Source organism: Lonchura striata, chromosome 5, assembly GCF_050655825.1.
Source record: "Lonchura striata isolate lonStrDom1 chromosome 5, ASM5065582v1, whole genome shotgun sequence".
Lineage (NCBI taxonomy): Eukaryota > Metazoa > Chordata > Aves > Passeriformes > Estrildidae > Lonchura > Lonchura striata.
The window spans coordinates 22,865,181-22,892,570 of NC_140707.1; the positions used below are offsets into that span (position 1 = coordinate 22,865,181).

Sequence of the window (27,390 nt, forward strand, 5' to 3'; positions counted from 1 at the left end):
CCATGGATCAGGATGGAATGTGTCTGTTCTTAACTGTGAGTTTTAATATTTTGCACTGAGAGATCATAATGTTGCTTCATCATTAAAATAACCACAAAATTAACTTTTGCCCCGAGGGAAAGACAGATGGCAGTTTGATGGCCTCATTATTCTTTTTAAGAAGAGTAAGGTTTTACATTGGCTTATATAATCTAAAAAGATCTCTGAAGAAACTGATGCTAGCTAGAAGAGTAAAAAGGACATAGCCACACCATGCAAATGAATTTCACCTTTCTAAAAATCATATATGTGTGTCTCCATATTTTTATTTTTTTTTCCTTCAGTAGGAGTCATCCCAGTGACTACTCCCAGTAAGTAAACTTTTCTCACTGGAACCAGGAGTGATCCTAAATTGCCTTAGGAGGGGGAACATTTCACCTGAGCTGCACACAAAGGGTCAGGTCTCACTACATGAAATGATGGCATGTGCTCGTAAACGAGCAAATGAAAATGTGGGCAGTGATTGGAGGAACTGAATGGCCAGAATGTCACCAGTTAACTTTTGGGAGTAAATTTGAGTGGTGTGCCCACCACATACGTGCCTTAGCATGGCTATTCCCAATGGAGAACAGCTGTAGGGTACTTCCTATGGACTCATGAATTTGTGGATGATCCATGCTTTGGAGAACCTGACTAAATAAATATTTAGCTACCTCACAGGGGCTTAATTAATGCTCACAGTGGACTTTGAAATAAGGGGAACAGGCAAGGGCTGATTACAGTTCACCTTCAGCTCCAGCATGAAATCTGCTTGTATGTTTTAGTTTTTTTGTGAGTGGTATGGGAACAATTCACATGTTAATTTTGTAATCTTAAAAAGACTTGTGGTAAAATGAGTGATGGAATGAAAAGGCAAACATGTACTTGGTAGGTTCCATTTGTCACTGCAATTGAAGGAATCTGTTACAAGCAAATTGGGGTGGCAAATAAACATTTTTGATCTTTATGGACTTTAAGATGTGTGGCCTTGAGAAGGGGATTACTTCCTGACCTGTGGAGATAATTTTGGTTTGAAACCTCTGCATTCTTAGGAATGCTCTATCAGAAAGACTATATGGCAAGTTTGGGTCTCCTTTGGTGCATTTCCTTACTGGCTGTGGTCTAATTTTCAGCTCAAATGTGACCAGTTCCAGCTGCTTCCAAAAAGTTGTTACAGCTCAGACAGCTTAGATTCAGGGGTGTCCATTGGACTCAAGAGTGGGAGAATGACCAATTCCCTGGCTGCAGGAACCCAGTGTTCCTTGGGCTGCCTTCTACATGGAGGGGCAGTTCAGAGCAGGCTCACTGCAGCACCGTGTGCTGGAATGGCACAAACCTCCCCTGGCTCTGCAGAAGAGCTGACCCCTTTTTGTCTCAAATGCAGGTGTATTTTGACTCATCAGATTAAGTGGTCACTCTTCAGGCAAAGCTCCCATCGTAGCATCTATTGCAAATTGACAAAGAGGAAATTAAATAGCATCCGTTGTTAAGTGGAAATTAGTGTCTGAGGGCAGTGTTGTCTTGGCACAGAGTGCTGTGCATTGCAAGCAGAGGAATTCAAGCCTGGCAGGAGATAGGATTTATACAGACACATCTGACAGCTCAGGCTAGGCTGCAGTCTTTACCACTGCGGGGTTAAGATGGACAAAAATATCAAAATCCCAAATGGAGTATAGGTTGAGAAAAATTCTAATTAAATTTAGGAAATGGGTGGGTCCTATCTCAGATTCACTTCTGAGTCAAAGGCCTCTAGTGGAGAAATAAGTACAACAATAAATTTAAACACTAATTCAGATACAATAGACACGTTTCTATTGTCTCAATTTATATTAAAATGAGTGCTACCTACTGTATTGCAGTCAAGTGAAAAGGATAGAGTCAGTCAAATGTAAAGGTGAAACACCAATGAACTCTGATTAAATCAAGGGAAAGTTGTGTATTCAAGTGACACAGATCTGTACACTTAGTAAAATAGCTTCTGTTTGCTTCACAGGAATGCTAGAAGAGTCTTGTTTTCAAGAAATCCCACATTCCAGGATGTGAGGCAGCTTAGGGAAGTCACCTAGATGAGTGGGTTTGCTTTGGTTTGTGTAACAGAGTCTCTCTGGGTTTGGTAGTGACAAATCATGGGACAGTAAAAAATGCATATTGATCCTTTGGTAAATATTCCCTTTCTTTGGAAAATGGGCATCTTTCCTCATTAGTACATATAGGACATTTCTTCATTTAATCTGTTATTTAAAGGGGAAATTCTTTAGGTTTTAATGGAACTGACTCACTATCATGAAGCTTTCAGCATCATTAACAGGAACAATAACTTCATGTACTCATGTCAGAGTTAAACCTTATTTCTTCTGAATCTTCTTTCTGAATGAAGTGATCTGATGTTCTTTTAATAAAATGACAACATTTCTGATTTGAATCTTATTTCTTCTGGGAAAATTTAATGGAAAATAATAGGGTTGATGTCAAGGATTAATTTGTTACAGTGTTCTACATAGATTTCCCAATTGTTGTAAGAGTTAAAAATCAGAATCCCTTGAATTGATCTAGAGGAAGACATTTCTTTGTAAGCACCAGAAGAGTAACCCAGTTGTCTCCTTTTCCAGTTTTCAGTTTTAATGGTGGTCAATCCAAAGCTTTTGGAAATAGTATGGGATTACAATAGATTCCTACAGCCCTTGTGACACAATTGTTTGATTATGTCAAGCTGAAACTAAGCATCTCATCTATTACAGAAAGAACAGTAGCATGCTGCTGCTGAAAAACTTATTAATATATTGTATTTTTTTTCCTTTTTGCCTTTCCCAGCCTTCAGCATCCATAAGTTTTCCAAACAATATGGAAATGGAATTATCTCCGACAAGGTTATCCAGCTCGGCCGACCCAGAGGTGAAAGGTGCAGCTGCTGTGACACTTGGCCTGTCCCCAGATGCCCTCTGTGAGTGTGACACTGCAGCAGAGCCCCTGCCCAGCTACAGCCTGGCTTTGGGCAGGGCTCCCAGTGACCCGAGCCCTGGGGCTCCTGCTGGCCTTACCCCAGGTGATGCACTCCAGGGAGGCACCAAATGCAAGGTAGGGATGCCTCAAACCCCTCTGCTGAGAGGGAAGCCACTTCCATTTACAGCAGTCAGAATACTGTTTCAATTAAAGTTTTCCTTATTTGGTATTTGGAGACTGATTAGAAATTGTATTCTTAACATGAAAAGAAGGAAAACTGATAATAGAATTCTGCATTTCTTTCTCCTCCTCCCCCTGCAGCTGGAAAATGAAGACTTCAGTGCTGTGGATTGTCTTCTAGAAAACAGCTTGGCTATTGCTGGGCAAGAGATAGTTAATGAATTAACTCTTTCTATGCAAAAAGTGATGGAAGAACCTATTAATCTTTCAATCAAAAAGTCTCAGCATTGCACTTCTCCTTCTGAACTGCTCAGCAACACTTCTTTCCTGCCTGTGAATGCCAGAATGAGACAACCTAGAAGCAAAGAAGGTACCAGGCTTTTAATTATTTCCTTTAGGTTTTTTTTTTTCTTCGTAGCACTGTGCATTGCAAGCATGGTAAAGCAGTATGCTTATTAATATACTTACATGTAAATGTGCTTTTCCAGCAAGCTTCAAATGTTATCAGATTACTTAATCCAATGGAAAAGTGTGTTTGATCTCATTTGTGAAGGAAAAACATGGAAATTATATGCTTTGAATTTGTAACATCCCTCATCTGTGAACCAGAAAAGAGTGTGACTGTGTGAAGTACCTGGAGTATTAGTTCTCTTAGAAGCACTCCTGTTAATGAGACCTGCAGTTAGGACTATTGAAGAGCTGGTTTGAAGAGTCCAATTTCAATTAAAAAAACCCACATTACTTCCAAAATGTAATGTGCCTTCTGCTAAGTCCTTCACATCAGTAGCATACCAAATTTTTGTTAACACATTGCACAGCATGTGCCTTTGCTTGGCTCTGTCTACTGTGGAACATTCCCTTCAGCCAAGGCCTATTTCTTCAGCCCTAATGGAGAATTAGGCTTTACTTAACTCTTTTCATGGGCAAATTGCCAACATCGTTGTGCTACACTCCAAAGCCTCATTCCTGCAAACTCTGAAAGTCAATGGGACTATTCATGCAAGCAAGGGATTGCAGGATCAAGCTGTTATCCCATGACTTATGCCAATATTTGGCTGCCTTTCTCTATAAAAAGATGAACTAATATTTCTCTCTCTGTGCTGTATTTTCATTCAGAGAATTCTAATTAGTACAAAGGAGGCCTAGCCCTGTGAACCAAGGGAATGTATTTATCTTCTCTTCAATGTTCTGTGCCAAACCGTGGCAATTATGCCACAATCATTTGTGTGAGTTGTAAGATTCAGGAGCACCCCTAAAAAGCTGAAGTGTCTTGGGGAGGAGCAGCAATGTGGTATCTGGTTGTGGGTTGTGTGACACCACACACAGAGGCAGCCCCAGCCTTCAGAATCTCGCTGTCAGTAGTGGATGCTACAGATTTGCTGGGTATAAAATGCAGGACCTGCTGTACAGGAGGGTGCACACCTTGAGTGTCGAATTCAGTGCTGCCCCCTTTTCACGAGGAAGGATCAGGAGTGAGCAACTCCTGTTCTGTCAGTGTTTAGGGGTATGCAGTGAGGGGAGACCTGAGGAGGTACACTCACCAGTGCACCATAAAATATGAATTCTGCTGCAAAGGCAAGGTTAGCTCTGCTGGTGGCTCTTGGTAGCACTTGCTGGCTTCGGCAGTGCTGTGCTGCCAAGCCTCATTCCTTCTGGTATATGTCTCCAGTGACTCATCCTTTTCTAATAGCAAACCTAAACATTTCAGCTTAATTTAAAACAACATAATTCTTATCCTAGGCACACGGGATGTGGTAAAAATTGTACCAAGTGTGATCATTTCCCTCTTACAGCCACGTTTCTTTCTTATAACTTGCATAAACACCCTTCCCTCTTCTCTTTCCTAGACTAAACAAATCTGATGGTTTCAGTCTCTCCTCATGGGTCAGGGCTTTGATTTTTTTCAAAATCATCTCATTCCTCTGTGCTATTTTGGGTTCTCTGCAATTAAGGTGTGCTGCCCACAGCCAAATGCAGTGCTCAGCTGAGGCCTCTGGGATGCCATGCAGAATCAGGGTATCAGCTCCTTGTGTTTTACATTCCTTGCTGCTGGTAATACCCTGCAGGATGGCATTCCTCTCTCCTGCAGCAGCAGCATTAGGTGATTGATTGTGTAGAGAGCAGCTCACTTGAACCCTTAGCTCCTTCCAAGGGCATTTTCCTAGCAAGTTGTTTTCCTTTGGGATTACATTCATCTGACCCTTCATGAGCACAGTTATCTCAATTCTGTCCTACTGATTTAGGAGATTTTTTTCTCTGATGCACTAAGGTCTGTTTTTAGCTGGAAACATTCTTCACGGTGCAGCCCCTCTATTTTGGTGTTTCCCACGAATTTTACAGGCACTATTGTTTGATGAGCCCAGTGGCTGATGGAAATGTTGGTTAATGTAGGAAGCCAGCACCACTGGAGCATCCTCTGCTTTGACAGTGTGCAGCACGAGCTGCTCCTTCAGCTCAGTGTGCAGTTTCCCTTTAATAATTCAGTCCATGACAGGGCTACCTTCACCTGAACACCAATCAAATGTGAATAATGCCTTAGGTGTGATGTGAAATGCACCTTTCCTTGTTAGTCTTCATTTTATTGTTCCTTGTGGCTGGAAACACCACAATGCCTTAGAGGCACATTGCTTTCAAGCCATGGCTGAGGTACTGTTAACCTGAGCTAAATTTTCTTTTAGCAATCATCTTTTCCTGCCACTCTCTTATCTTGAGATGCCCACAATACTGTGTTTGCTTCTTGTTTGTATTGGCTATGTCAAACTAATTCCTAGTAAAAGAAGGTGAGATTATGAAATTTTTCAGTGGACTTGTATTTCTGAGGACATACACTGAGACATTTGTCTCTATCCTATCCCATCTCCTTAGAACAGGTGTTTAATGTCAGTCAAAACTACAGCCATATGCTGATACAGCTACATAAAGTTACAGCTTAAATAGCAGATAGTTTTGAATCCATTTGTTTAAATGTTCCAGACACTGGAGGAAAGAAAGGAATTATAGTGTAACTTTTGTCCCTTGGTGGCACACAATTTAATTTCTGTTTACAAGTAACTGGAGTTATCCAGAAGCTTCTTAGTGTGGAGCTGTAGACAACAAAGATTTCCTGAGCCCTGGGTGTTCAGACCTCATTGGGTGTGTTTTTCTCAAGTGAAGGCTGTATTTGAGGATTACTTATGTTGTTCCATGTATATGGATGTGTGTGATATGGCTGTGTACATATAAAATTACCAGGTAAAGAAACCATTTCCACAAAATATTTCATATATGCTCCTCATATTTAGAACAGAAGCTGTGGTTAAAAGTAAAAAGGAAAGACAAAGGCTCTGCACCAGAACAGAAAATAGCATGCACATTTTCTATATGTATAGATTAAATCATTCCATATTTCACTTATGATATCATATTAAACACCAGTCAGAAGTACATGAATATTGAAGTACTTTCTACCCTAATCTGCCTGTGATATTATAAATATTTTATTCATTTTCTTATCTTCTGTTCCAGATTCCAATAACTGTGAAAAGGAACATTTTGAAATGGATATGAAAAGCAATCAGAATGTCAGGTAGCAGAGTCTTTTTTTATACAAAAGCACTGGCTGTGAGATTTTATGCATGTATTTAGAAAATTTGTCATACTTAATGATGATGGAGAACTTAAAGAGAATTCTGGATTCCTTATAGGTATTAGTTCTGAAAGTTGTAAAGTGCTCTCCAACTTGAAAACACCAATGGAAAAAAAGTGGTGGACTAATGCATTTGTGTAATTTTCCAGAATGAATAAACACTTGCAAACGTATCTCACTTGAACAATTAGAAAGTGTTAAACCCCTATGAAAGATATAATGGGAACAGGATTAACATTACCTCAACAATTTTATAAAATTTGACTTTCAGCCACTGTTGTGATAATATGGTAAAGTTGATGATGTGCTGTGTTCCTGTTGAAGCCAGCCAGACTGAAAAGTATAAAATATGACTTTAACTGTGGTAATTAAAAATATACAGAGCACGCAAAGCGTTAGCACAGGAGTTAGTAATGTATTTACACATTTAAAGTGATTGCATTCACATTTCTTAAAGAATTGGCTTGTGAAAAAAAATCAAGATTTTCAGCGTTTGGCCATCACAGTCACAAAGGAAAAGGAAGACAAACAATGGTGCATGAAGCCGAGTAGGGAGGAGAATTTCGTGGAATGTGGATGAATTTATCACCTGTCCTTTTGGCTCTAGAGCTGCCCCAAAGGAGCAGAAGATCCCCTATGTGCGGCTGGAGCGTCTGAAGATATCCGCCTCGGAAGTGGGGGAGCTGCCGGTGTTTAAGCTCCAGCCACAGGACAACGAGCAGGAGGGGAATTTCCTCCTGGTAATTGAGTGTGGGACACGGTCCTCGAGCATGTCTATAAAGGTGAGTGGGATTTTCTTGAAGATTTACCTGCCTTCTGCCCTTTATTCCACTGGTTTGTAGGCACAGTTTCTGGAATATTGTACAGAAAAAGTTTGCTGATTTGTTTGACCCTCAGGTATTTCTGTGATGGGTTGTGGTAAAGACTATAACAGCTTTGAGCTTGCTGTGGAGCTCCCTGCATCTTCCATTTTGGATAAGTTTGTAGTGTTTTCACATACTAAGGAACCACTTGGCTCACCTGTCTGGTTACAAATAGCTTAAAACTGGCCTGAATATGTATTTGAGTGGTAGGAACTGATGCCAGAAATCAAAGTGTAATCGATTTTTAAAAGCTTTGTATTCTATTGCTTCTTGAGTTTCCAGAGAAGGAAACAGGAATTTCTGGTGGGAAAAAGACCTGTACTTTTTGTGTTTTTTTGGGGGGGATGGTGGGGGCTTGAGCTGTTTACCATGAAATATGCAAGTGAGATTGCAGAATATCCTCTGACAGTGCTACTACACTGTGCTATGTGGAGGAAATGACCTGACCAAGGTCAGCCAGTGGCAAATGCTAAAAGTGTGGCTCTCCTGAACTCCTTCCTTAGAGCTTGCTGCAGCAAAGCACTTGGAAGCAGTTGTTGGGAAATTGTTGTTAGTTGTGTTTTCCAAGTACAAGAAGTACTTGGTTATCTGCAGATAACCAATGATGCTTTATGGTGATGTGTGAAAATGATGATTGTGTGATCTTGGATTTTTCTTCCTTCAAGATAAATAAAGATAGTCCAGCTGAAGGACAGAAGTCCAAAGAGGAGAACTCAGAGGACAGGAGATTTTTCATCTCTCAGGCTGCAGGACAGACACAATCTCCATCTGTTGATCAGAAGCTCAGCAATGGCATTGCCACCATGAAAAAATCCCCAGTTACTCAGGAAATCAGCCCAATTGAAAATGAGGATTTCTGTGCTGTGTGTCTTAATGGAGGAGAACTGTTGTGCTGTGATCACTGCCCCAAGGTCTTCCATCTCTCCTGCCATGTTCCAGCCCTGCTCAGCTTTCCAGTGTGAGTATGGATGACTTTTCACTGCTGTGCTCTTCCTGCTCACTGCCTGGGGGCAAAAGATATCCTCAGGCACTGATGTTTCAGGCTTATGCAAGGGCTGCATCTCTCACTTGTTTTTTTTTTGATACTTTTTCTGTCTTACATGTGAGGAACTAGATGAATTATGTAGAAGAACTGTTTCCTGTCGCTGTGCCTTTTCTGCAGTTAATTGGCCAGTACAGCAAAGGAGGTGGCATCTGGAGTGTAGATGTCAGCTCTTCTTGGCAGAACAGAGACTAGAACAAGAGAAGGGCAATCAATGAATTTTTATTCAGTTTGTTAGCAAATTTTATGGGAAATGTAGGATTATCAGGGCTTTTGTGGAAATATTTCAGTCACTGCTTTCCCTAAGATATGTTCTCTTGCAACTTGTCACAGATGGATTGTATGCAATGAACCAGAAATAGATACACATCCACATACCAAACTTAAAAGTGAGACAGAATAATGTGCATTACTGTGGTATGCAATTCTAAATTTGTTATAAATCATTAATAAGCGGAACCAAAGTCTACTTCATTTGAGCCAAGCTCAAATCATTGTCTCAGCTGAGAAAAATGTGTTGTAAGGTATTAATTTTGAGATTCTGGATTCTCCTCTCTGTTCAAAAACCAGGACTTTTCATCTCTTGGCTTTTCATTCTTCTCTCTAATAATGGAGTTGTTATTACCTTCTAGTTTTAAAGCAGCGCAAAAACCAAATTTTCATGTTAGAATAAACTTTATAGGCAAAGTTAAACTCTAATGAAGTAAATTAATTCCCTTAACTAAAGTTCTGTGTTCATAATTATTGAATATATCTTCATCTGTAGCTATTCAGACCCTGATGTTGTAGAAGTTGCATCACTGCCTTCACTAAATCCTTCAAGAGGTTTCTGAAAATGCATCTACTAGCATGAACACACATGCCCTTGCAGGATTATATCTATTTGATTTGGGGACCTGTGTATTATCACACCTTTTCTGATAATGTTGATTTCTTAAATAAATATGTGAATTATTGTATCAATTGATAATAAATATCTCAGTTATCAAAAGGCTCTGGGTTTGTCTTATGAACCAGTTGCTGCCTCTTTTTCCTTAGTGTTTTTTTTTTTCAAAGCAGAATTGAATCAGTGCAGATGCATACACTGCTAGTAGATTATTCCAAACACAGTTTTGTCATTTTCTTTTCCTTTGTGACAAGAAAAGAGCCTTGAATAGAATTTGTGATGATTATGCTTCTAACTGGATTCAAATCCAATCAAGAATATCTAGTGCAATGGGCTTCAGATTGCCTGCTATAATAATGCTAGTTAAGGATGAGGCTTTCCAAATAGTGATTTCTGAGATTTGCTTTTTGACAAGGTTGTGGAAAAAAATTCCCCACGAGTGTTTTGGTTTCTTGTTTTGCAGGGGAGAATGGGTGTGCTCGCTTTGTCGTAACCCAGTGAAGCCAGAGGTGGAATATGACTGTGAAAACACACGCTACAGCCAGAGCTACAATGCACAATATGGCCTTGGGGACTGCGACCAGAAGGTGGGAATAATTATATATTGCACTATTTGCTCAGCATGAGGCTTTGCTTTTTCATTACACAGATGATGGTTTTCACTTGGCTGCCACTCAAATGTTACACGCAGTCGTAAATGCAACAAAAGCATTGTTATTTGGTTATATATAATTTTGTATGTTATTTTGTCTTCTTTCTAGACATTGCTGTTCAATTAAAAAATGTTATAGAAAGATGAAGCAGGCAGATGTGGAATTCTATTCTACTTTGAACAGGGAAATCACACTCAGGAGCAGAGCTTCCATGAGTCAGTTTTGCCTCGTTTGTGACACTGAATCTTTCTCCTTTAAAACTTGGCATTTTCTCAGACATCTACTTGGGCCAGTGCAATGATATTTTTGTGATGAAGACACTTTTTGACTTTCACTTGGACTAAAATCATCATACAGTCTTCATATGTCCCATTGCTTCCCTTGAAGCTCCTCTAGGCTCTTAACTCAGCCTAGAGGAAAGCTTATCACTTTCCATATTTATTACTGGTTTTCTCTACCAAATCTTCCATTAAATAAGCACCTTTTCTTAAAGTCCGTAATGTTTGGAAGGCACAAATTTAAAACAGATGTTGTGTGTATATTGGTGACAACTGGACAGAGAGGAGTCCACACTGCTGAGTGCAGATGCTGAGCTGGCCCTGGTTCTACTGGATTGGCACAACTGGGCAAAAACTATTGGGATTTGGGTCTTGAATTGTGAAGACCTGTTTAGAAAATTGAGTTTATTCAAAATTCCATTGTTTATGAGAAAATATGGCTTATAATGTTTAGGTAGTGCATTTTTTTTTTTCCTTAATGAATGAGCCAAACACTGGTATAAGTGCTTTACAAGTTAATGGTGATTAAAGGGAATAGTTTTCATATAGTACTACCAACTTACATTGGTTTGCATGAATGGATATGAGCAGTGGGAAACATTGCACATTTAACTCTTTCCACATTGTTGCTGTCATTCTTTCAGTTGAGAGCCAAAGAATAGATCTGGAGCACGCAAAGTAAATAATGATAGTGATTAATTCTCAAGAATTTCCAGCAAAATATTTATTTTCTTGCATTTCTTGACTAACCCTATTTTCCAAGTTATAACAATGCTATGAGGCAAAATGTCCCCTTGACTAGAGTGAAGTGTGCCATTTTGCATTAGAAATGAATCTGAGAATTCTCTTTTTGTTAGTATGATTGATTAGCTAAAGGCAGGAATGAAAGTCACTTGTTTTGAATTAAAATGTATTACAATTTTGGCTTCCACAGAAGTGTGAAAAGTTGGTGCTCTCCCTGTTCTGCAGCAGTATGAGCCTCCCATTCCATGAACCCGTCAGTCCCCTGGTAAGTACTGCACATACAGGGATCAGAGAGAATTCAGAGAACCTCACAAACTTCTCCTTTGCCTTGAAAGATATTCATGAGGGTTTTTTTCTGAACAATATTGCTTCCTAGGGAAGGTGGATGTTTGCCTCTTCCAAGTGCCTTGAAGGTGTCAGGCCAGAGGCAGGAAAATGTTTGGCCAGTGCCCAGGCCATATCTGAGTGCCAATTTAAGAAGCTGGTAGAATGGTAAAGGTGTATGAGGAGTTCCAGTGATCAAAAGAGCTGACTTTTGATGTACATGTACATGGAGAATCTTGTACTGTCATAAGAGAGGTCTGCTCTAGAAGCAACCCTGAATTCCCTCTTTCCTTGTGCTGTACACAGAGGGTAAATGTGACTGTGTGCAGGGGAAGATGTAGAGATATCTGCTTCATCCATCTACTCCACAATTAATTAATTTTCAATATTAACTGTCTGCTTTAAGAAAGATGGAGACTTACAGTATTTAACAGTAGAGCACCATGTGCTGAAAAGTTGAAGAGGGGAAAAATAAAGGTTTTATGTGAAGAAGTAGTTCAAATAATGATATAAAACCCATTCCACCTAATAAATCTTTCAATGGACTTATGGAACAAATTGCCTAACAAGTAGGTTTAGACCCAGAAAGATTAAAGGAGTGGGATATCCTGGTAGCTGATGCCCATTGAAAAAGGCTTTAGTTGGACTTTTTTAAAAGAGTTCACAGTATCCTTTTTTGAGTCACTCTTCATGGACTACTTCTTACATTATCAGCTGAAAGCATCGCAGCACATTCTTTTTGTAATTGCTTGGGGAAAATTTCAGCTAGTTATCATATTATAATATACAAAATATATATATTGTATACATAATATACAGCATATATTATTGATTGTGGTTAAATTTGGGTTATGGTTATCTGGGGATAAACTTTACAAAGTGCAAGCAGCAGAGTAGTCACTGAAGTGTGCTACTTTTAGGATCAATCTTGCAAGCAAATATGTTTTAATAAAATCAAAAAGCACCCAGGAAGATGTGCAAGTGTAGGTACTAAAAGATTAGAGCTCTCTACCCTGATGCAAGGACTCCTCTGCAATGACTTCTGTCCAAAACTGCATAGAAGTCACTGGAGAGGAAATGTTTTAATTAACAATGTCACATACCTGCCTTATATTCTTATTGCAGGCTCGGCATTATTATCAGATCATCAAAAGGCCAATGGATTTGTCCACCATACGAAGGAAGCTGCAAAAAAAGGACAAGTCCCACTACTCTGCACCTGAGGAACTTGTGACAGACGTGCGTCTCATGTTTTGGAACTGTGCAAAGTTCAATTATGTATGTTTCTAAAATGCATGGGTGGGGGGAGACAAAGCAGGGGTTGGCTCTTTCAGTGGCTGTCACACTGGTGCAACTACATGGAGTCAGATGTAGGATTGGGATAAACAGAAATATTAATCAGTTTTTATTATTTGGAAATTTTTAGTTTTTTTTTTTTAATGACGGAAATGAAGTTTATATTAAGTTATATAAGTATCTGAGAATTTGAGATACATATGGCTCTAAAACTGAAGGAGGACATCTTCACAGACAACTCCGTGGAATGTTGCTGTGTTTGCTGTGAGAAGCCAGTCACAGCCAGCAAAATAGCTTGGGAAAATAAAATACATAGAAATTCCTAAGCAGTGATGACTGCTGTTCTTTCTAGTTCACTGCACATCTTTACTTCTTAGAGGTGCACAAATGTGTGCCTTAACAGCAGCACCTGGCTTTTACTTACACTGGAAATGCAGAGGAACTAATGGGCTGTAGAAAGTGTACAAGGACTAATGGAGATGTAGCAGGCAGAGCCAAGGAGAGATGTTGGGGTGGGGTAGTTATTTGGGTTTGATCCTGGGTGATTTCTGTGTGTGGTAGCACTGAATGGTTATTCATTCCCTCACAGCCGGATTCCGAGGTTGCCGAGGCTGGACGATGCCTGGATGAGTTCTTTGAGGACAAACTGAGAGAAATCTATCCAGACAGGCAATTTCCTTCAATGCAACAGGATGACTCTGATTCTGAAGATGTGGAGAGCCACAACAGCCAAGAGCCATCCCAGGATTTCCAGTGGCCGTCGTACGGGCAGGAGTGCGTGCAGCCCAAAAGGAAGCGGCGCCACGCTGTAAGATTGCAAAAGCAAAAGCATTTGGTTGCTAAGTGGCCTCCCTGCTAATTCTATTTACAGCTACTGATGGGAAGTTTTGGCAGTGCTGTCTGGGAAAATTGTCAAGCTTCTATCACGGATGTGTGATCAGTTCTACAATGTTATGTCACGGTCCCTTGAGTGGAATAAAGTGTCAGATGTGTATAAATGTGTGAGCAGGAGCAAATGAAGCCTCTCGGGCTGCACAGTTATCTTCCTAGCAGAAAGCTCTGTCAAGGTTTGTAAAAAGATTAAGCCCTTTAGCTATTCATTGTTTGTTTCCTTTGTACGCAGGAAAGTGAAAAAACTAAAAGAGTGATGTTTCAGCCAGCTAACAGCCTTCCTCAGGTATGACCTCCTCAAGATACAAGATTTGAGGAATCCAGCAGCATGACTGGCAGAGTTAAGGTGTGTGGGAGGAAAGCAAAGCACTCGGGCTGTTTATTGAAACTCTCCTATTCTGCTGACCATATGCCTTACTTCTAGATCTTGTGGATATACAACAGATCCAAAATGTTTAAATCTGTCAATATCCCATCTGTTAAATCACATATATGTTTTGCAGTGTTTACACTGAAGTACTAATGTCTTGGTCATAGGTAATGATTAATAACAATAAAAATAGCATACTAATAATACCTCATACTGGTGTACTACATTTCATAATTGTTCAATGTGACATCTCTATTTTATAGAGCACAGGTAACCATGTAATAATCTTGCAACCTCAGTGTGAATTTTGTCCATGCTTTGTGAAAAATACAACGTGTAGCCATTAAAGCTGTAATCCTGTTGTCTTATTCAATGATTTTTCTGGGAGCTTGGCTGCTCCAAAGCCTCTGAGATAATGTGATTATCTGATTAGCTGTTTCTTTTGAAGCACAGAGTTTTCATTAAATCAGGAAAGAGCAAGTGCTAGTAGTGCTGATACAAGGGCTCTGTGAGAGCTGGTTCTCAGTGTATACTGGGTGTTCTCTCTGCAAGGCATCATTCTTCTGGAATCTAATTCATGCTTGGTAAAGCAGTGTGGGATTTCGTAGCTCTCAAAGGCAGCATTTTTATATAACCCAAGGCAGTTGTTTTCCTATAAAGTAGATCTTGGAATTCAGTAAATTAACTATGGAGTGAATTACATGGTTCTAGAACTAGGCCTGTAAAATAATGTCATTTATTTCTGATTTTCTTTTTGCTTATTACCTGTAGTTGTGATTACCACCAGTACTAGAAGATGATGATAATGCTGTATATGTAGAAGCTCAAAGGAAAGGCTAAGATACTTTTTCTTTTTTTTTTTTTTCCTAAATTTCACAATTTATAGTCAGAACAAAACCAAGAGCAGATTTAGAGTTCACTTGAACAAAGGTTGCATGTCACTGTAAAGTCTGAAGGGTGGGATATGGATAACAGGACTTCACACCTGAGCAAATGGTGAAAGTTTGCAAGCTGCTTCCCACCCCTTCTAGCAGCAGGTGAGCCACACCTCTGCATGGCCAGTGCTTTCCTCATGTGTGTGAGGGCATCTTCCTCCTTAGAGATCTGCCCAGCAGAATAATCCAGGCTGGAGTCTAGCTCTGACACAGGAGGTTGTTGCAGACCTCAAACACAATTAAAGTTCATTTTCATTAGGTTCCTGTAAATAAAGATGATATTTTCAGCATAGTTTATATGGGCTATTTTGTCTGGTAACCATGTATGTTATTTTAGATAACACTTTAAAGGTTCATATATTAAATAATAAGACATACTCTACGATGTGTGACTTACTGTTTGCCCTTGGTAGTGTGATAATCTTTCCCTTTCTTTGGCAAAATGAAATTCTGGATATTAGAAACTGACTGGAAAACTGTGAAATGAAGGGACAGACTTTACATTTTCTAAATGTGAATTCATATATGCTTGCTTTCTGTCAAATTCCTCAAAACCGTGAGAGTCTTGGCACAGGACAATGAGTGCAGGTTTGTCACTGAATTAATCACCCTTATCTGTGCTACAGGTATCACATTTTCTCAGATCCTCCACCAAAGAACTATCTTTTACCATTACTAATGCAAAAATTGGTATGCTTTTTAGACTTCATTCTAGGGGCAGTAGTAGAAATGTGAGAGATTAGTGATTGCTTCCTCTTTTCCTGGAAGAGCAGAGTCAACAGAGCCTTCTTCTCTTTCTTAAAGGCTGTAAGGTTATTAACTGTACCATTAGTTTTTTAGAACACCTGTGTAAATAAAATTTATCTGGGGTATATTATGCTTTTGTTAAAAATAGAAATTTTCCAGCTTGTAATCATAAATAAAACACCTTTTTGGGTGTGCTCTGGCAGGACTGAATGACCTGAGCAATCTTTAGGCTAGCTTAGAATCTGATTAATACTCTAAGACTAGTAACTATTTAAAAAATAAAACCTCATAAATCTCATGTCATGTTGGTAAGCATAAGAAAAACTGAAGAACTATGTATGACTTCATATATTTTCAAACATGAATCCATGGGTCAGCAAATTCACAATACAGTTGCAGGTTATAAGAACAATATATTTTTCCTACATGTAATAGGCTACAAGTATAAAGGGAAAATCCTTTCTGTGTTTAAACAGTTGGAAAAAAGATTATTTGCAATTTCATAATAGGTCTGTCAAAGATTTGGCTTTCATTTTCCCCCTAGACCTGCTTGTTCCAGTATGGTGACAGGAGAATGGCATCACAGTTACTACAAACAGGTGTTTAACCATTAACCATTGACTGCATGTTTGTATGTGTAATGTGCGTTGCTGAACAATAAAACATGTGAAATGTCTTTTTGCACATCAATCTGAAATTTTTGCTCTCAGTACATCTGCTTTCAATTAATCTATGGATTGTATAATATAATTTAACAATCATTAGCTATTATCATTTCATATCATTAGCTATTATCAGCTCCTATCATTATGAGCAAGTTGCTGATAACTTCTGGTAGCAAAACAGAGCAGTTATGAAAGCAGCTATGCTAACACAGGAGACAGCTTGCTGTTTGTGCTAATATTTTCAATAGCAAGTAGATATTTTGCCTTTTTGTTTTTCAGTTGCTCTAAGTTATTGAGAAACAAACATGACAAGAACAAGTAGCAAAAAATGTTTGTACACATAAAATGCCAGGAAACATGCTACTTATTAGTGATAGGAAAAGCATATTGTAATGTATTAATCTGGAGGAATCAGAATCTAAAACTGAAAATGCTAAAAATTGGAATAGTTTACCAAAAAAAAGAGAAAAAATCCTCTATTGGCAGGAAGTCAAGCAGACATTGCAAGTGTTTTATTATTATTATTGGTTCCTCTCTGGTTTATAGGAAAATAAAAGTCTCAGAATTAACTTTCTGACATGGGGACCTATTGGCTTGAGGGGTAAGGAATCCTTCTCTCAGGGTTACAGCTGTTCTTGTCTTCAGACATAATTAGGAGATAATTTATAATCAGAAGTAACTTTTTTATTGTATAAATAGGAAAGTGTAGAAATTCTTCTGGGCATGCAATTCCTTCAGGTGTTAAATACAGGCAATAAATTCTATTATAGACAAAAAGCTAAGTATCAGCTGAGTTTCTCTGATTTTATTTAACTCTCAAATGAGATAATCTGGGGGAAATAAAGATAGGCAGTAGTCATTGGCTGAGGAGGATTCACACCTTTTGAAGCAGTATTTGTAGACCAGGAGCAAGAAGAAAGAGAAGTGAGCATTTTTTTGAGAGAAATGCTACCCCATTGGCTATTCCTATCAGTTTGTGGAAGTACATTTTACTGTGTAGTTATGTGTTCTCATGAGAGCATTTAGTAAACTGGTAACATTTAGACTAATGAGACTTTTGTAGAAGTTTACATTAGGATATGTAAAAGTAGAAAGAAAGTATTTGGATGGCTTTTTTTGGGAAAAGTGTTTGCTATGGTTGGAATATTGCTGTGGAGATGAGAAATTGCAATGTTCAAATTTGTTGTCACATATCCAGGTCCAGTTGTTCTCTTCTCAATCCAAGTATCTGAAAAGAGGTCCTTGAAAGATAATTTTCAGATTTTATTTTTTCTGTTCAGGGTGGAATTTGTAACAGATTCCCTGTAAATTTTCAAATCAGAGTTAATGTTTGGATGGCACCTTTAAAATGGTGGGATTTGTACATTGCAGAATTAGCTTGTTGCCGAGTCCTGTGCTGACTGCCTGCACCAGGATGAGTGTTTCTCCTGGCTGAATGAACAAACACAGCACCCTAACAGGGCTTCAGATGTTGAACTCTGATCACAGAAACTCATGGAACTTAATCTGGTTTTATACTGGGCCTAGCAAATACCAGTGTTTAGAGATCATTAAAAAGCATCAGAATTGTGATCTCTCCAGATAATGACACTAAAACAGACTGTTGTGCCAAAATATTTTATGCAGTTATTCCTGAATTGTACGGTAATTTATAAGTTAGTGTTCATTCTGTATATAATTGCATTTTTCTATTTACTACACTTTTAATGTTTCTTGCAATAGCATTAAAACAGGCCTAGATCAAGTCAAAGAAATAGTTTATGCACGTGTCTATACCACACTGTGTAGCCTGTGGTGCACAGTGCAACACTTCTGAATTTACAGCCCACTGGGTCAAGCTAAGCAGACCTTTCCTGTGATACAACAGCAAATGGAAAACACCCTTAATTTCTAATACTGACATTAATAGAATAGGATGATCACTACAGAACAAGTTCTGTATATCACAGAAATTAACCCGAAACTTTATATTTTATTCTATGGTACAAATAAAGGAACAATTCAGAGCTTAGATCAAGTGCAAATCAATTCAATATTAATCTTTAAATCCTACCAAAACTCTGTCCTGCATCTTGCACATTATTTTGAATACCTCAGGCATCTGCAGTGCAGTCTATTATTAACATATACAAGTGGGCTTTGGCTTATGAAAAATAACATTAAAGAATTAAGTCCTTTAAGCAAACATTGGACACCCCTCTGTTTCTCTTTCCCTGTGGCCTCTGAGAGCTTTAGAAACACTGGTTAACTGGCTTTCATCCATGTTTGTGATGTACTTATAAATATTTCCCACTTATAACTGTGGAAAACAGCATGACAAACTAATGGAATGAGTGAGCAGCAGAGATGGAAATTGAATACAGCCCTCAGACCTGGTTGCAGGATTATCATGGCACAGTGTTAAATGAAAGCATTGTGAGACATCTCAGGTTTGGGATACTAAAACCTTTCATTATGGAAGAGGGGATTTGGCTTTCACAGCATGCTGCAAATGATGCTTGATCTTAGCACCTCGAGTCCTGGAGCAGTGTCAGGAATCACACAGAGCTTGTTTTACCTACTGGGCAGTTCTGTTCAGTGAGGGGGAATGGGGCAGTGCTCAGGCCACTGCTCCAAACTCACCAGTGCCTTACAGCTCCAGAGCAGCTGCAGTGGCCTGGGCAATGCAGATACTGCAGCTGTCACCTCTGGCTGAGCCAGGTTATCTCAGGGGTGATACAAACAGCCTGGATTTTCTCCAGAGAATGAACAACATAAAGGCTCATAAGTAATGATATGAAGTAACATCCCATACTATTCAAGAAAGCAGAAAGTCTTAATCTTTATTTTTTTTTTTTTTTAAATACCACAAAAATCTCTGTGCTCTTAATTGGGGAGAGCCTGCTGGACAAGGAGATCACAACAATGACCTTTTGAGGTGACAGTCTCACTTCCTAGCTCTTGCATCATGTTCAGAGCTCTTCCTAGTGTGCTGTGCTGTGTTGCATCATGCCAGTCTGAGCCTGGTGCCATGGGGCTGGGAATCCCTGGGGGCAGGGGAGACAGCTGGCTCTGGACACATGCTGGAGAGTTGGGAACACCCTGGAGACATTCAGCCCCTCAGCTGGGAAAAGTGCAGCACACCCTTCATCTGCTGTCTAGATGACTCATATAGTGAAAGGATATTAAATGGAATGGGAATATGAAATTTCTTCCTTTCACTGGTCCTAATTAGGGCATACTGTAAGTATATGAATATATTTATAGCCACAGAACTCAACCTTTTACTCTGTTTGTGAGAAACCTGCATAATTAGCTTGATTCTGTGTTTATTGGCTTTTACTGCTTCCAAATAATGCACAATTTACAAATAAATTTACATTGGTTGCCTCACCTCTTCCCAGATGTCAGTGCTATCATGCCCTTTTATTTTGAGTCAAGTTCTCCATTATTAATTCAGCAGTTTGTAATTAAATGATTAACTAATCAAATTTTTTCCTCCTGAGTACCTGTGCAAATGCATTAAAGACTGATTGATTTAATGGGGTCACTCAGAGATAAATTGAGCCTTAACAATATGAAGTGGGAGAAACAAAGAGGAAGAGGCTCTCTGAGAAGGGAGTAGGAGGTCTTGTGACTTTTAGCCTTGTTGATATTTTCTTATAGTTCCAGCGGGGTGAAAAAAAATGGTTCTGGAGCTAGAGATCCAAAAATTACATGAAAATTTATGTTATTACTTTACCAGTCAAAGCTGAGATTCAGATTTTAAAATATGTGTGATAGCATTAGCTGTTTTTTTCCCATTTTTTTTTTTTTTTTACACTGGCTCATCATATGGGAAGAAAATGAGAATTCTTTTAATGGAATTGAAGGTGAATAAACACCAATGGTGATGCTGGGGATAGGGGGGTGAGGGGTAGCACTGCATTCCCTTTGCTGGTTCTTCAGAGAAGTTAAGTTCTGTGTGTAACTTTCTTCACCGATTTGAGCTAAGGTGTTTCTGCAGCTCTTATAAAAATAAGAAATTCTTACACAGATGTAAATGGGTGAGAGAAGGAGATGATTTTTATTTTTCTCTGTTATGTTTTGCAGTTGAATGGGTATTTTCTCAGGTTCCTGGGAAGGATTTGGGTGCTGCTCACTGCCAGAGGTGATAGTGCAGCCTGAATGGGTCGGTAAACTTTAATGATGCAGCAAAGCTCAGCTTTTCTTAATATTTCCTGTGCAACGACGCAGCCTCTGGGAACAGTAGAGTCATTGGGGTAAAGCAGGTGGAGGTTCAGTGCTGGGCTTGCAGCAGGGCAACAGCGGTGCCTTGCTCCAAATCAAGGCAGCTGGCTCCCTCTGCTGCTTTCAGCACGCTCGGAGCTGTTTTCAGCAAGGAGAATTTGCCTCCTCCAAGTCCTGTGGGTTCCCGTATGATTGCACCTTCTGGTTTTAATACGGTGTCCTTCCACGGGAGGTAGGTACGGGGCTGTGTGTTCCCCCTTAGCTTAAAATCTGTGCAGACGTTTACAAAGATTAATAGGTGTATTTATAAGCGAGAATCAAGTTGTAATGTGGCAGCTGAGTGTAAGCATTTTAGGTAAGACCTCCATAAAACCATAATTACACCCATCTGTTTCCCTTAAGTACCCGGTAGAAAACAGTTAGCACTTACATATCTCTTGATAGCTCTCTCTCAATCTGGTGTTATGGGGAAAGAGGGAAGTTAATTTCTCCCTTTATTTTCTTTCTAGAAAAAGATAGTGCTTAAATTCGAATTTGTGAGAAAAGCAAGCTGAGACTGTTTGTCAAAGGAGGTTGATTTGTAGATGGAGTGTGTCAAAGCAACAGTTTTCCTCAAGTCTCTCTAACCCTCATGCACCAATTATGGAAAAGACAGAACAGGCACATTTCTAATAAAGTTGTGGCCATATAAATAGATATTAACAATAAAAACTCCTCATAGTATTTCTTAAGAATATGAGTGGCTTCATCAAAACTTTTGGATATGCAAAGTGCTTGGCAAATAGCTGTGAACTGAATTCTCATTGGGAAGATGCACAAATGAGCCTTGCCATTTTGCCCTGGCTGTCCTGTGATTAGTTGACCAGATTATCCTCAGCTGAGGTAAACTGGTGAACACCTGAAGAGGGGTGTGAGAGGCCAATTTCCACTGTGTCAGGGCTGAGAAACTGACCCTGAAAAAAAAAAAAAAAAAAAGACTATAAGAAGTTGTCTGCTTGTGGGATTTTACTACTTGTTGATAACCATTTTGAGGACATTAGAGTATTTGATACTGCACACTTTAAAATATGGTCACTTACAAGAACTTGCAGATCTGGGTACAACCACATTCCCTAAAGGTAAGCTCCTCGTTCCTTTTGAAATGTACTTGAGCACTTTGAAGTCGCTGAGGGCTCTCAATGACTTTTGATATCATTTGAAGGAATTCGAGACCTTCCACAGCCAAACCATCCTGGGACACTCCAGCTGGAGCGGGATGAGCATGGGGACCGGGCGGAGCTGGAGCTCCGCGGGGGATGATGTGACCCAGCAGCAGCTCCCCAGGGACGGTCCCGCCAGCCTGGGCCAGGATCCCTTCGTCCAGGCAGGGTCCCTCATCCCGAGGGTATCCCGGGCCAGGCTCCCCTCATCCCGAGGGTGTCCTTGGCCAGGATCCCCTCATCCCGAGGGTGTCCCGGGCAGGCTCCCCTCATCCCGAGGGTGTCCCGGGCAGGGTCCCTCATCCCGAGGGTGTCCTTGGCCAGGCTCCCCTCATCCCGAGGGTGTCCCTGGCCAGGCTCCCCTCATCCCGAGGGTGTCCCTGGCCAGGCTCCCCTCATCCCGAGGGTGTCCCGGGCAGGCTCCCCTCATCCCGAGGGTGTCCCTGGCCAGGCTCCCCTCATCCCGAGGGTGTCCTTGGCCAGGCTCCCCTCATCCCGAGGGTATCCCGGACAGGCTCCCCTCATCCCGAGGGTGTCCCGGGCAGGCTCCCCTCATCCCGAGGGTGTCCCTGGCCAGGCTCCCCTCATCCCGAGCGTGTCCCGGGCAGGCTTCCCTCATCCCGGCTGCCCCTCTCCCCTGCCCGGCCGATCCCGCGGCGCCAGTAGATGGAGCTCCAGGATGCCGATTGCTGCAGGGATGAAGGGATGTCTGTGAAATCGCCGTGGAAGGGGCAGGCGACACCTCGGTACTTTCCTGTGGCGCGGCCGTTCGCCCTTTGCTGCGCCAATGAACTTGCGCTGGGAAATGAATACGAGCGTTTCTCAGGGTCTGAGAAGTCCGGTTGGCTAAAAATAAAACCAACAAAACCGAACCAAAAAACTTCGTTAAGCATTTTATAGGATGATAGATGATTTGGTTTCGGAGGGACCTTAAAGATGACCAAGTTTCCATCCCCCTACCAGGTGTAGGGACACCTTCCACCAGACCAGGCTGCTCAGGGCCCCATCCAACCTGGCCTTGAAAAGGAAAGGATGGGGCATCCACAGCTTTTCAGGCCTCACCACCTCCAGAGGTAAGAATTTCTTCCTGATATTCAGCCTAAATCTAGTCTCAGTTTAAAATCATTTCCCTTGTCCTGCCACTACATGCTCATGTAACCAGTTCTTCTCTTGTAGCTCCCTTCAGGTACAGCTGGAGCAGCCCTGAAGCTTCTTCTTCTCCAGGCTGAACAAACCCAACTCTCTCAGCCTTTCCTCACAGGAGAGGTGCTCCATCCCTCAGATAAATTTGGTGGCCTCCTCTGGACTTGCTCCAACCAGTCCATGTTCTTGCTGTGCTGGGGACTCCAGAGCCCAGCAGTGCAGGGGGGTCTCACCAGAGCAGAGGGGCAGATCCCCCTCCCTCACCTGCTGCCCACAGTGCTCTGGATGCTGCCCAGAATAGGGCTGGATTTCTGGGCTGAGCTCACTCTGCTGGGTCATGTCTGGTCTTTGATCCATCGTTTATTGCTGGGTGTCTCTGCCCAAACTATGTTTTCAAATTTCACCTGTTGCCAGTGATGCTGCAGCTCTTAACACCAAATTATCACTGTCAGGGCAATTAAAGATACTGACACTTATTAAGCCTATTCTGCATATTGTTTCTATTGAAGTAAAAGCTTCTGTGCACCCATATTTAGGCTCTTACCAGAATTAGACTACTGTATGATAAAAACCATAATTTTTCATCTTGTGGAACCTGTTTCCTCAGGTGTTGCTGGAGCAGGGTGGCTGGTGGCACTTTATCTTCTGTGTATTTCATGCCAGACCTATCCAAAACAGAAATAACTCTCTTTAGGCCTAATGGAGAGAACAGGTGTACTCACACATCACAGGATAAATATTTAGATAAATAGCAAGGATATCTAAAGCCTTATCTAAAGCTTTCCCATGGACTTTCTGTTAGTATACACTTATGCTGGATTGTGTTCAAAGCACAGCTAAGTAGCACAGAGCAGTCAGAGCTTTCTAAATTTCCCTTTCAGATAAAGAAGTTTAGATGTCACATGTCAAATGTAATCTGACCTCAGGGGTTTCAGCCTAGTCTTTAAGAGGTATTTCTCACCCTTGAGAAAATGCCTGGCTTTTGAAACAATGCCTCCTTTCAAGAACTTTGGCTTAATATTGTGGCATGAAGGTCAAGATTGTCTTGTACTGACTGACAGGAGCACAGCAGCATTCACAGTAGTTCCTTTCTTCATATGTGGCTTTTACTTGTGCTTAACATTTTGAACTAGAAAATGAAGAGAATGAGCAAGTGTCATTTTGTGTATGAGGTTTTGATGTGTTTTGTCTTTTAGCCCCACTATTGTTGTTGTATTATTGTAATACAGAATTCTTATTCTCCTAACTGATGCCCTTTATTTGACAGGACTGTTTACTTTTGTTGGTCTTGAGTTTCTGGCAAGGTACACAGAAAATTTCAGCTTGAACCTGTCAGTGGAAGGACACAGAGACAATGCAGTGTGTCTCCTCTGTGCAGGCTACCAATGGAACAGACAAAGAATGGACCTGTACGAGCCAGGTCAGCTCAACCCAGACAAAATGAAGGTGAATTACAGCACAGGCAGGCTGGGAGCAGCCATTAGAAGGGCTGGAAAAGGTTATATCAGAATGGTTATATTCTCAGATCTGAATCGAGCTTGTAAAAGGACCCTGCAGATTGTACATGCGCAACTGAGCCCCAGAGGCAGTTAGCCAGCAGACAGCTGTCTGGGCACAGTGGGGCAAATTCCCCTGGGAACAGCTCTGCTTGGGTGAGATTCATGTCCTTGTCATCACCCACCCTGTATGAAGTCCTTTCACTCCTGCCCCAGGTGGCTGTCAGGTGGCTGTGTGAGCTGGCTCTTGGCCTGCTTTCCTGGGGTGGGACAACATGCCAGGAGTAATGCATTGTTTGGCAGCTGTGGATTGGAACATGAATCTGCAACATGGGGGTCTTAGAGGAGCCCGTGTTGCTCTTGATTCACAAGCCACAGTGGTCAAACAAGCAATTTTTTTTGATGTAGCTGGCATGTTATGTGTGACCTCTTCTACTGGAAGTGGCCTTTCTCAGAGGTACCTGAGTCACTCACTGTCACCTCAGGCTACACTTGCTGTGATGTATTTTTTTTTCTCAGACTGAAACTGAAGTAATTTAGAAAGGATGCCTGGAAGGACAAGAGAGAGATGGCTTAAGTAGTAGGGCTCTCCCCAAACTCTCAGGGATAGCAAACACTGAGGAATTGAAGTATACTTATAAAATTCCTTTTTTCTTTTTTTTCCTAAGTTGCCTTTTTGCCTGAAAGGCATTGCTTTTTATTAACTAAGCCCCTGCTAAATCTCTCTTAGCATTGGTACTTGTGGTCACAATCCAGGAACAGAATTGGAGGTGCTGTGCCCGAGTCACTGTAACATTGTAAATGGAGACTCCTCCCTGAAGCTCACTCCATGCAATCAAAAATTCAATACCCTTAAAGAAACAACAATGAAAGTGATCAAATTTTAGTGGGAATAGTGGGAATGCCATGAAATAATATGCAAAACAGGGAAAAACCCATTTTCTCCCTAAATCCCCACAAGAGCCATTTTCCAGGTTATTCCAGGGCTGACAAATACATCCCCATGTATTTATGTCTAGGAATTTCATAATCTTTCTTCAGGAAAAAAAATAGTGTCCACTAGGCTGGCATACAAGGAATGCATAATAACCTGGAGAAATGGATACATCTGATGCCCGAGTCCCTAAAAGCTCAGCTCCTAAATGGGTGAATATCTGACATTTAACAGTAAATTATGGCAAGGTGGCCTATCTGCTTGAATAATAGTGGTTTCAAAGTCCTGGGTAATATGGTGATATCAAGAGTTTGGGAGAATGTCTTTAAGCCTGGCTTTTTGAACTTCTCTTCTTTAGGACTAATTCCTTCTGAAGCAAACCTCGGGAGTCAGTGGTGGCTTTGGTAGGAGATGCCAAGCTCTTAAAAACACAGTGGGAGAGGTCACTGAGGTGAGCCAATTCCAGTCAGCATGAGCTGGAACTTAGTGCCCTGAGGTCACTGGGGGATATTGCAGCACCTTCAGATTCCTATTTCATAATGTATAATGAACAAAATAAAAACACTTTTAAAAAATAGAACCTTTAAATTTTTTCTTTTAATTTTTTTTTTTTTTTTTTTTTAATTGGAAAATCAAATCTATTTCAATCAGGTACTTCAGGCATTGGCACCTATGAAAGAAAAATGATTTTTGGCATGGAAAGAATATTGGAAGATTTAGAAGAGAAAATGGATAGCTACAACATGAAGTTAGCTTCTAATGTACTGATCCCCAGAGGTGCTGCCCCTTGGGCTGGGAGCTGACTGCAGGCACAAGTGCTGATGTAATGTTTGCTGCCTCTCCAGTGGTGATTAACTTGGGGGAAATAAATGTAATTAGTTGAAGTACCTTATATGTCATGCTCCTAATGAATGCTATAATTTAAGGATAGTACTTAAATTTATTAGAAATTCTCTTTAGGAGAATTGTTTTGTTGGGTTTTTTCCTAAAATAAATTTATCTGGGTTTTAATAATTCTTACGCCAAGGATTAAGGTCTCTGTTGCAGGCAGCCCATGCAGTATCTCCTGCTGTTCCACTTTTCCCACAAAATTTTGTGAATAAACAGTACAAACATAGCACCAGGCATGGATTCACCTGCAGGATGTGTCCTGTGTGCAGGTACAGCCTTGTGCCTCCAGTCCTCGTGAACCATGGGTGGATTTCCTGGATGGTTCTGAGTTTATTTGCATGTCAAGGGTGATTTATGAGTCCTGGTGTTTATTTTAAATGAGTTAAAAAGTAGAGAGTTAATTTATCTTGCAATAAATAAATTGCTGGCTTCCTAGCTGAAGATTATTGTATTCTCTCATATTTAAAGTCTGTCTCTTTTCATTATGGACTGAATTTGCAATAAAGTACAGGGTTTAATTTTGATAAAATTATTATTGGTTAATGTGCATTGCTAACTTTCTCTCTTTGCCCATAATAATCCAGTTTATCCAGATATTGCAGAAGAGGTCATCTAAAAGTTACTTGACTGAAGTATAGCATGTTGGCAATATGAAACACCACCTTTTTAATTCAAGACATAATAAGTTCTTTACTGCTACTTTCCCCCCCTCTTTCCCAATAATGTAGCTATGTCCTGATTACATGGAAGTACAAACATTCAGATTCCTTGATGAAATCTTCTCCATAAATGTGCAGACCTTGATCTTATAAGGCTCTTGCATTCTTCACATAGAAGCTTTGTTTTGCTTTGTATTATTCATTTAAAGATGGTTTGCAGTCAGTTTTGATATTCTGAAACCAGTAAACAGTGTCCATGTCAGGGCTAAGGCACAAAGGTTGGGTGTTAGTCTGGCTCTGTTGCATAGATGTTCTGGGGTTAAGATATTTACTTAGTGTTCCAGATTGCTGATATTATCCATACTTTTTGATAAAAAAAGAGTCAGTTAATGAAAAGAAAAA

General features: G+C 40.4%; 1 protein-coding gene across 2 annotated transcripts in view; it reads left to right on the forward strand.

Annotated features, from left to right (window-relative positions):
- Nucleotides 1–22,922, forward strand: part of TRIM66 (tripartite motif containing 66) — a 55,880-nt gene extending 32,958 nt beyond the window's left edge. Inside the window, exons 11-21 of one of the 2 annotated variants that reach the window (XM_085580095.1) lie at nucleotides 2,830–3,093; nucleotides 3,280–3,508; nucleotides 6,643–6,703; nucleotides 7,371–7,545; nucleotides 8,292–8,584; nucleotides 10,018–10,141; nucleotides 11,420–11,494; nucleotides 12,679–12,831; nucleotides 13,439–13,657; nucleotides 13,973–20,898; nucleotides 22,829–22,922. In XM_085580095.1, coding sequence (XP_085436221.1) covers nucleotides 2,830–3,093; nucleotides 3,280–3,508; nucleotides 6,643–6,703; nucleotides 7,371–7,545; nucleotides 8,292–8,584; nucleotides 10,018–10,141; nucleotides 11,420–11,494; nucleotides 12,679–12,831; nucleotides 13,439–13,657; nucleotides 13,973–14,032 — 1,653 coding nt within the window. In that variant the 3' untranslated portion in view covers nucleotides 14,033–20,898; nucleotides 22,829–22,922. Of the gene's footprint in view, nucleotides 1–2,829; nucleotides 3,094–3,279; nucleotides 3,509–6,642; nucleotides 6,704–7,370; nucleotides 7,546–8,291; nucleotides 8,585–10,017; nucleotides 10,142–11,419; nucleotides 11,495–12,678; nucleotides 12,832–13,438; nucleotides 13,658–13,972; nucleotides 22,056–22,828 lie in introns of those variants that run through there. The other variant, XM_077783779.2, reaches the window with a different exon arrangement.
- The last annotated feature ends 4,468 nt before the right edge of the window (nucleotides 22,923–27,390 follow it).